This window comes from Chaetura pelagica, unplaced genomic scaffold (assembly GCF_000747805.2).
Source record: "Chaetura pelagica isolate M959 unplaced genomic scaffold, ChaPel_1.0 scaffold462, whole genome shotgun sequence".
Lineage (NCBI taxonomy): Eukaryota > Metazoa > Chordata > Aves > Apodiformes > Apodidae > Chaetura > Chaetura pelagica.
In genome coordinates, this window is record NW_009952454.1 from 74,176 (window position 1) to 84,115 (window position 9,940).

At 51.0% G+C, this 9,940-nt stretch overlaps 1 protein-coding gene across 1 annotated transcript; it reads left to right on the forward strand.

Annotated features, from left to right (window-relative positions):
* Positions 1 to 973: 973 nt before the first annotated feature.
* On the forward strand, positions 974 to 9,424 carry CALCOCO2 (calcium binding and coiled-coil domain 2). The gene is made up of 12 exons (XM_010008566.1): positions 974 to 994; positions 1,991 to 2,179; positions 2,865 to 2,967; positions 3,689 to 3,822; positions 4,292 to 4,417; positions 5,083 to 5,210; positions 5,322 to 5,412; positions 6,141 to 6,263; positions 7,390 to 7,485; positions 8,167 to 8,308; positions 8,709 to 8,746; positions 9,248 to 9,424. Exons 1-12 carry the CDS (start codon positions 974 to 976, stop codon positions 9,422 to 9,424), a joined length of 1,368 nt encoding a protein of 455 aa, XP_010006868.1.
* The last annotated feature ends 516 nt before the right edge of the window (positions 9,425 to 9,940 follow it).

Genomic DNA, 9,940 nt, shown 5'->3' on the forward strand with positions numbered 1-9,940 from the left:
AGATGATCCAAGGGCTGGAGCAGCTCTGCTCTGGAGACAGGCTGGGAGAGTTGGGGTGTTCAGCCTGGAGAAGAGAAGGCTCCAGGGAGACCTGAGAGCAGCTTCCAGTGCCTGAAGGGGCTCCAGGAAAGCTGGGGAGGGACTTGGGACAAGGGCAGAGAGGGATGGGATGAGGGGGATGGATGAAAACTGGGAGAGGGAGATTGAGGTGAGACATGAGGAGGAAATTCTTTAGTGTGAGGGCGGTGAGAGCCTGGCCCAGGTTGCCCAGAGAAGCTGTGGCTGCCCCATCCCTGGCAGTGTTGAAGGGCAGGTTGGATGGGGCTTGGAGCAGCCTGGGCTGGTGGGAGGTGTCCCTGCCCATGCAGGGGGTTGGATCTGGATGATCTTTAAGGTCTCTCCGACCGTTCCATGATTCTATGACCTGAAATGCTCCAGCAGGATGGTTGTTCAGGATGAACTTTCCCTCTGTTCTGAGCTCAGTCCTTGCTCACTGCTACTGTCACTGGGATCAGCTGAGAAGCTCCTGCTTTGCATTCCTGGGATGGAATTGCCTGGGATTGGCAGCAGGGTTTTCTAGGCACTGCTCTGCCCCTTGACAGGTGGCCAGGGCTGCAGCCTGTGAGGCAGAGCAGCAAAGAGGGTGATTGAAGGTCCTGTTTCCAGCCCTGCCTCAGCTCCTGGCAGCTTGGGGACACTTTTGATGGATGCCCCCAGCACAGATTGATGTGGGCAGTGTGTGATTTGCAGCCTCCCAGCTCACTGAGGGGTTTCTGTGGGGAAACCACATGGAGGAGCTTTCATTTGCTGACCCTGCTGTCAGGCAACACATTCCCCTCCACCCTGAGAATCATCTTGCAGTTCCAGCCCAGAGGTCACGAGGAGCCAGGCTAGAAGAGCCTCGTGACACAGGCTGGGCACACAGAGCCACGACCAGCTGCCTCACCAGGAGCTCCTCTGTTTGGGCTCTTCCATGGGAGCAGAACTTAGCAAGGTACCTCTTCCCTGGGAGCCAGGAAGTTGGAGGTGAAGGATGCTGGGTTTGGAGGCTGAGTTGTTGCCTTTGGATTGGGATGTGGGGAGGGAGGAAGGAGGCTGAGTTGGCTGAGCAACACCATGGGGGGCTTGTGTGTCCTCACCATTGTGGGGGGGGTCTTGTGTCTCCCCACTGTGAGGGGTTGTTGTGTCTCCCCACCATGAGGGGTTCTTGTGTGTCCTCACCATGATGGGGTCTTGTGTGTCCTCACCATGATGGGGTCTTGTGTGTCCTCACCATCAGGGAGTCTTGTGTCTTCCCACCAGGATGGGGGGTCTTGTGTCTCCCCACAGGCAGCCTGTGAATGGGGGGTGTGTTTGGGCTGGGGCTGCACCAGTCCTGGAGCTCCTCACAGGAGAGATTGTAATGGTGCTGGTTGTGTCTTCTGCTGCCACTGGAGCATTTCACTGAGGCAGCAGGAGCTGGGTTCTTTTCCAGCAAGGTGCAAGTCTCCAGGTTTCAGAAGAGCTGCTGCACCCCCACGCTGACTGCACCTGCTGGGGATGTGCCTGGGGTGTCAAACCACAGGAAAACCAGGATGGGAGGGACAGCCAGTGTTCCAGCCAGGCCCTCCACGTGTGGGATCCCACCAGCAGGCACGTGTGCTCCTGCTGCTGGAGGGCACTGACCTGTAGGACAGTCAGGTCTGGTTCCTGGGGTCCCTCCCACACAGGAGGGGGGCAACCTGGGAGCACCAGGCACTGAGGAAGCAGTGATCAGGAGTTAAGACTCAATCTGCAAGGTGCTGTGGGTGTCAGGAGCAGCCTGGCCACAGCAGCAGGGACCCCAGGGAGCTCCTCAGCCTTGCTAAAACACCTCAGGGTGTCCATGGGGGGGGATTTGGACCTCACAGCTACAAGGTTCCCAAGCTGTAGCTCTTCATACCCTTCATGGACACAGCTGTGTTGGCAGCATCTAAGGATGAGCTCATCCCCTCCTTGTTTCTTCTTGCAGGCTTCCACCATGGATGAGGCCTCAGACGAGCCTCCCACATCTGCTGTCCTCCTAGACAGCTGCCACTTCTCCCAGGTGGTCTTCAACAACGTGGAGAAGTTTTATGTCCCTGGGGCAGACGTGACCTGTTGTTACACCCTGACCCAGAACATCACCCCTCGAGGGAAGGACTGGGTGGGAATCTTCAGGGTGAGTGGACACAGTGGAACCAGACGTGCCCAGGTCAGGGAAGCAGCAGCAGCAGAAACAAACAGCTCAGGCCTTGATAGAGCTGGGTTAGGGCATTTTTTTTTTTTTCAGTAATAACTTTGTGTGATGAGTATCTGGTGCCTGAAGGGGCTCCAGGAAGGGTGGGGAGGGACTTGGGACAAGGGCAGGGAGTGAGAGGACAAGGGGGGATGGATTAAAACTGGAAGAGGGAGATTGAGGTGAGACATGAGGAGGGAATTCTTGGGTGTGAGGGTGGTGAGAGCCTGGCCCAGGTTGCCCAGGGAAGCTGTGGCTGCCCCATCCCTGGCAGTGTTGAAGGGCAGGTTGGATGGGGCTTGGAGCAACCTGGGCTGGTGGGAGGTGTCCCTGCCCATGCAGGGTTGGATCTAGATGATCTTTAAGGTTTCTTCCCACCCAAACCATTCCATGATTCTCTGATTCTGATCCTTGTTGTGCCTAGGGGCAAAGTGCCAGATCTGTTGTGACCTGAGCAGCTTCAAGGCTGATCAAGCACCTTAATTATCTCCTCATGCTCGGGCCACAGCTCTTAGAAGCCAAGATATCAATGCAAAAATCCTCCCAGTGATCAGTGTGGAAACACAGTCCTGTTACCAAGGAAGAAACAGGGGCTGGGTGACCCCATGGAACCCTTTTGCTGTTGCAGGTGGGATGGAAAACGACCCGGGAATATTACACCTTCCTGTGGGCTCCTCTGCCCAGTGACCCCCTCAGTGACACCCCCGTGCAGCAGCAGATCCAGTTCAAGGGTGAGTCTGAAGCTCAGGTGCCTCTCCATGGGCACCCACAGGCACCCAGACCCCAGCTCCCACTTTGCTGGGAGTCATTAGCTTATTTAGCCTCTAATGAGCACTAACAATGCATTGGAAATGACAGGACAGCTGCAGGGCTGTGCTTTGGGAGGTTTGTTTCAAATCCCATCAGAAATGACAGCATTTTTGTGCTGAGTTCTGCCATCCTGACTGCTGAGGTTTGTGTTCTTGTCACTGGCACAAGGAATTGCAACCCTGGAGCAGGATGTCTGAGTGAGGAAAGGCTGTTTAGTCTGGAGAAGAGAAGACTGAGAGGGGATTTTGTTGATGTTCCCAAGTATCTGCAGGGTGGGTGGCAGGAAGGAGAGGCCAGACTGTGAGAGGACAAGGGGAAACAGTCACAAACTGGAACATGGGAACTTCCACCTCAACATGAGGAAAAAGTTCTTTAAGGGTGACAGAGCCCTGTGACAGGCTGCCCAGAGGGGCTGTGGAGTCTCCTTCTCTGGAGACTTCCAAGACCCATCTGGACACATTCCTGTGTGACCTGGCCCAGGGGATCCTGCTCTGGCAGGAGTCAGACTCCATGATCTCCAGAGGTCCCTTCCAACCCCCACCTTCCTGTGATTCCATGTCTGAGTTGTCTGAGGGTCTCACTTGCTGTTAAGAGGTGGATCATCAGGAGCTGCCTGCCACGGTTGGTTGTGTTTGTCTGCAGCTTATTACCTGCCCAAGGATGATGAGTATTACCAGTTCTGCTACGTGGACCAGGATGGGGTGGTCCGTGGAGCCAGTGTGCCTTTCCAGTTCAGAGCAGAGACTGAGGATGACATCCTGGTGGTTACCACACAGGTACCTCTCCTCTCTTGCCCTGCCTTCTCCTTCCCCTGTTTTCTTGGCTTGTGCTCACTGCTCACATGGAGTGATCCAGTAAATCAGATGCCAAGTGAGAACTCAGCAGACTAGGATTCTATTCTTGGCTTTGCTCCTGACCTGTCACACATTTGGGCAGCCTCTTTTTCTCTGCCTGCCATTCATCACTTTAATTGTGAGCTCTTTGTAGCAGGGAGCAACTTCATACATGGGGTTTCAGGGCATTTTGACTATTTTTAAATTAAAATGTAATTTTTATGGACACAGCCTGCCAGGAAGACAGGCTGGGAGAATTAGGGTGTTCAGCCTGGAGAGGAGAAGGCTCCAGGGAGACCTTAGAGCAGCTTCCAGGGCCTGAAGGGGCTCCAGGAGAGCTGGGGAGGGGCTTGGGACAAGGGCAGGGAGGGATGGGACAAGTTATGACCAAAAGAACTTTGTTGCTTGCCAGGGAGAGGTGGAAGAGATTGAGCTACAAAACAAAAATCTACGTCAAGAAAATGAGGAGCTGAAAGCAAATTGTGCCAGTCTCCAGAGCCAGAACACCCACCTGCAGGAGGAGGTCACCAAGGCACAGGTAAACAACAACAAAAAATAGTATATTTAAGTCAGAAGCTTTATTTGAGAAAGATTAAAAGGGACTGAGCCAGGTCTTGTTCCACTGTGTGATTCCAGGAGGAAATCAAAGAGATTTCTCCCCATATCACCTGTTTAATCCATTACCAAATCACACCCCAGCTCCACTGTGATAAGAATAATAGTGATAAAAAGGGACATTTTCAGACACAGAAGTTAGGAAAGAGATGGGGAGTGTTCAAAAACGTTTTGTAGGCTGTGCTGAAATCACATTGTTATTCTCTTTTCCTCCTCCTTTTGAGGGGAGACATTGGAACAGGTTGTCCAGGGAGGTTCTGGAAGCCCCATCCCTGGCAGTGTTGAAGGGCAGGTTGGATGGGGCTTGGAGCAGCCTGGGCTGGTGGGAGGTGTCCCTGCCCATGCAGGGGGTGGGACTGGATGATCTTTAAGGTCCCTTCCAACCCAAACCAGTCTGTGATTCAGTTTTGCACAGGACTAAATAGAAATGAAAGAGGGTCTGAGGGAGTAGTCAGGATGCAGAGATTTCCCTCCTTCAGATGGGATGCTTGGAATTGTTGCATTGGAGGGATTTTGCAGTTCCAGTGCAGAGCAGGACTATTGCTTTGGGTCCCATTCATCTCCTGTTGACCTCACTCTGCTTTTCAGGAGCTGCAAAAGAGTTTGGAGTCTCTCAGGAGCAACACAGAGAAACTGGAGCTGGAGCTGGATTCCCTGAAAAAGGAAAATAAACATCTGAAGGAGCTGGATGGCTGCAGAGAGGCAGAACTGCAGCAGTAAGTGTATTTCCAGCCTGGTTCAGGTCCGGATTTCCTGTAAGCACCGTGCCTTTATGGATTAGATTTTCATCCCTGAGAGTTTGGTGTGTTTTGGTTTGTTCTGAATAGACTCAAAGAGCAAATTCAGACTGTGAGCTCTGACAAGGAACGTCTGGAGAGCAGCCTGAAGGCAGCCCTGGAGCAGATGGACCAGCTGCAGGTAGCACAGACACAGCTGCCCTCTCTTGCTTCTCTCTGACAGAGAACTGAGCAAATAGCTGGGGTGTGAGTTTCTCTTTTGATTACCTAGGAAAATGTCAGCCTTTGATAGGGTTTGACACCCAAAAGATCTGTGTTCTGGAAGGGAGGGTAGAGGGGGATGTGCTAAGAGAAACTGTAAGGATTTTATTCCCTAAAAACATCCCCTTTGCATGCTCAGTCAGTTGACCAGAATCAGAGTGTTGTTTCCCTCCTGCTAGAGGCAGAAAACATTTCTGTTTTGAAAAACATTCTAAAAGGATGTTCAGTACTTGGGTGCAAAACAAGACTTAGAGCTAGAAGGTCTGTGAAGGGAGAGGGTTGACTGAAAATAGCTCTGTTGTTAGGGCTGGGACATGGGAGACCCAGAGGATGGGTTAATCACCCAGCTGTGGAGTCTCTGGTTTTCTCTTGGTTCTTCCCAGTGTCGTGTTGAACCTTAGAAAGCTCCTCTGAGAAACTCTTGAGTGAATATTGTGTGAATATTCCTGAATCTGAGTGAATATTGTGAACATGAACACATCAGCTCCTGCATATTTCCCCACAGAGCTGTTCTCAGTTTGTACCAAGGTTTTAAAGGGAAAATATTTGCAGGGAAAAATGTGAAGCAGCTTTGCTTTCTGCGGCAAAAGGTGCTCCTCACTCAGAGCTGGTCATTGCCACTCTCTGGCCACCCTTCTTTTTGCCCAGTCTCAGGTGTCTAGTTATGAGAAGGAGGTGGAGAACCTGGCTCGTGTGGACCAAGAGAAGACAGAGCAGCTGGAAGGTTTAAAGGAGGAGAATCAGCAGCTCCGGGTGGTTGGAGCTCAGCAGGTAGAGTCTTCCTGGATGGAACCAGGGGGGGAGAGGCTGAGGCATCCTTGGCAGTGAGCAGGTACAAACACTGCTCAGTCTTCTGATAGAGAATCATGGAATGGGTTGAGTTGGAGAGACCTTAAAGATCATCCAGTTCCAACCCCCCTGCATGGGCAGGGACACCTCCCACCAGCCCAGGCTGCTCCAAGCCCCATCCAACCTGCCCTTCAACACTGCCAGGGATGGGGCAGCCACAGCTTCCCTGGGCAACCTGGTCCATGGTCTCACCCCTCACAGGGAAGAATTTCCTCCTCATGTCTCACCTAAATCTCCCTCTTCCAGTCACCATCACCCCTTGCCCTCTCCCTCCCTGCCCTTGTCCAAAGTCCCTCCCCAGCTTTCCTATATGACAATCTTATGACAATCATGGGCAAGCCATGGCAGAAAGAGCAGCATTTCCTTCTGTTGAAACTATCACTGGTGTGACTGAGGCCATCACATCATCTTCAGCCTGTTGTCCTGAGTGACCTTCTAAAGGTGCTCCTCTCTTCTCTGTGCTGCTCAGGAAGCTTGTGGAGGTTTCTACTGTGGCATTGAAAATGAGATGCCTAAAATAGATGATGTGATTGCCTCTGCTGTGATGCCAAATGTTCAGGATTCTTAGAGGCATGTTTTGAGGATAACTGCAGCATCCCCAGGTGCTCTCTCTAGCTTGTCTCATTGACTGATTTAATCCAAGAGTCAGCTACAGGTTTCATTCCTAAGGATGTGCTGCCTGTCCAGCATCACTGCAGGTCCCACAGCACCAGGAAACCTGGCAGACATGGATCACTCTCACTTGCCAGGGTAGATTTTTCACCTGTCTGAGCTTCTTTTCTTCAGCCTCCCTCTTTCTTTGTCCTGTCACATGTCCCCTTCAGAGGCCACGTGTCCTCTCACGTGTGGTAATGAAAATGAGTGTGAATGGTGACAGGGAGATACCCTGGGTGACAAGCTAGGACATGGTGAGACTGCCATTGAGAGTGAAGGGTTGGTTGTTGGTAATAAATGCAGCAGGAGGCAGTGGGTATGTGACAGTTCCAGTGCTTGGACCTGTCACTGGTTTATTTCCCAGGACTTCCCAAATATCACTCTTCCTTCATAGGAACAAACCCGTGACCTGATGAAAGAACTGGAGGAGCAGAAGCGTTTGTGTCAGGTTCTGCAGGCACAAAAGAAGGCAGCTGAGGAGGAAAATCAGGTGAGAAGCTGGCACAACTGCCCTGGCCTTCTCTTGCACTCACCATGGCACCAGTCTCTCAGTCCAGCATCCAGTTCCATTAACCCTTCTCCCAAACATGTCACTGGTGGTGCCTACAGGTGGACCAGGTGTCTGGAGGAACCTACAGGTGACTCTGGGTGTTCACTCACAGAAGGTTATTGCTGCTAAATCTGTGCAACCCATGAGGAAGGGTCCAAAAACTTGCACCTTTTCCCCTAGAACCCCCCCCAAACAGACTGGGGTACCCATAATGGCACAAGGATTTCCAAAAAGTCCTAATGTTGGCTTAATTCTGATCCCACTGACATGAAGGGACTTGTTCCAGTGGACACAGCCTTTTGGTTCAGCCTAAGCAGTGACTTCTCAGTTTTGTTCCTCACTCTGCATGACTTCAGGACAATCTTCTGCCTTTTGAAGTATGTTATTCTGTTGTGATCATCTTGTCTGCCTTTCTCAACAGGCCACAGAACAAGATCCTTGCCCTTCCTTACCTCACTTGCCCATTTGGTCAAGCAGGACTAACCCTGAGCTATCTAAAAGAAGCTCAGAGCAATTTTGGTTCTGATACAAGAGGATCTGTGTTAGTGCCAAGAATGACTTTTCTCTGCAATGTTCTCCTGTGCTTCTGGAAATCCATTCTGCCTTTCTGTCCCTTTGCAGAACCTGCGGGAAGAGAATGATATGCTCCTGAGGCACCTCTCACAGCCCAGAGAGGCTTCTCCCATCTCTGTTGCTTCACAAGCTCAAGCTCCAATCCCAGCTCCAGGAGCAGAAGACCTCCTGTTTGGAAATCCGTATGGTGGTGAGATTACTTGGCATTCTGTCTGGGACCACAAACACATGGCAGTTGGAGTCTGAGGGAATTATCCCAACTGGAATGCTGTAGAAAAGACATTATTAGCAGCACCTCTGGGCAGCTCTGCATGTGTGCAGGTGACTTGGCAGCTGCAAAATGCTACCAGGTGTCAGAGCTGAGTGAAGGGATCAGCTGTCTGTGAATTTTGTGCCAAGAGAGACAACCATTAGCTGATTTATGCAGCTGGGACACAGCTTGTTCTGTGCCTTCTGTCCAGTTGCCACAGTCCCAGGTGTAGAGGTTTAGCTCCAGAGCCACAGCCTCACGTTTCAAGAACCACTTGTTATCAGCATATTCAATTCTTCATCGTTTTCTTGTGGTTAAATTGGCTACTTCTTTTTTCCAGCTGCAGGAGCAAACCTGGGGGCAGGAGCTGCAGAAGTGGTGAGTAACGTGGGCACGACTGGAGAGGAAAAGGGGATTTATGGACATCTTAGTGGTTTGAAAGAAAAAGCTCCAAGTTCTGCTCTGTAACCAATTGTCTGTGTAAGGGTTTAGTCCTGGGAAAACAGCACACAAGGAAATGGAGCCACGTGTAGAATGAATGAGTTAAATGTGTTAAGGAAGAGGAAGGAAACTCTTGACCTTACTCTTTAAGGACCAGCTCTTGGCAGCATCTGATGTCAGAATGAGCAGCATGCAGCTGCTAAATGCCTTATTTCATCTTGGAGACATGGGCTGTGCTGTGGAGGATGGAATGTTAAAGCACCTCTCAGGAGCTCTTGACTTTCAAGTGCTATTTACAGAAGTCTGGAGGCATTTGGAAGCTTGAGAGGGTTCCAAGTCAGACAGATTGGTCCAAAAGTGATCATACCTGGCTGCTAAACTTTTTCTTCTCTTTCAGTCTGATTTTTTTCAACTGACTTCATTTGCTTTGTACTTCAGGCTTCCCTAAGGAAGTGCCCCATGTGCAATGACGTCTTTCCTGAAGAAATTGAAGCAAGTGAGTTTGAGGCCCACGTGCAGAGTCACCTCCTGGAGTGCCCGCTCTGCAGCGAGACCTTCGAGAAGGCCAATCAGCAGGTGTTTGATGACCACCTTTTTTGTCATCACCTGGAATAATCCTGACTTCCTACCTGCTCAGTAGAATAGGTGACAGAGGCTGCAGTAGAGAATAGCCCACAAATCTCACTGAATAGGCTTAAATTCATCCCAGGATCACTCAGGCAAGGCTGAGGATGCCACCGGGACTGTCATCCTGAGCTTTCATGCACTTGAGCAACACAGAAATCAGGTCAGACATCCATGTCCTGCAACTGAATCACCATCACCAAACTGAAGTCCTCTCTCTTGGATCAGATGGTTTTCAAACCAGTTACAAATCCTATAATAAGTAGTTTAGGAGAAGGTGGTACCAGTTCTTCAGAACTTGGCCAGGTAGCTGGTCAAGCTGATCCAAGGGATGGGATGTGGTGCAGCAGTTTGCTGGACCAGGCTGATCTATCTCCCCTAGAATGGTTTGATCCTTTAAAGTAGCCCTGTGACTGCTAACCAAAGACCCAGAAACATCCACTCATCTTTTAGGATCACACACCTCCAGTCCTGCTCAGCCTCTGGAATGCAGAATTCATTCTGAAT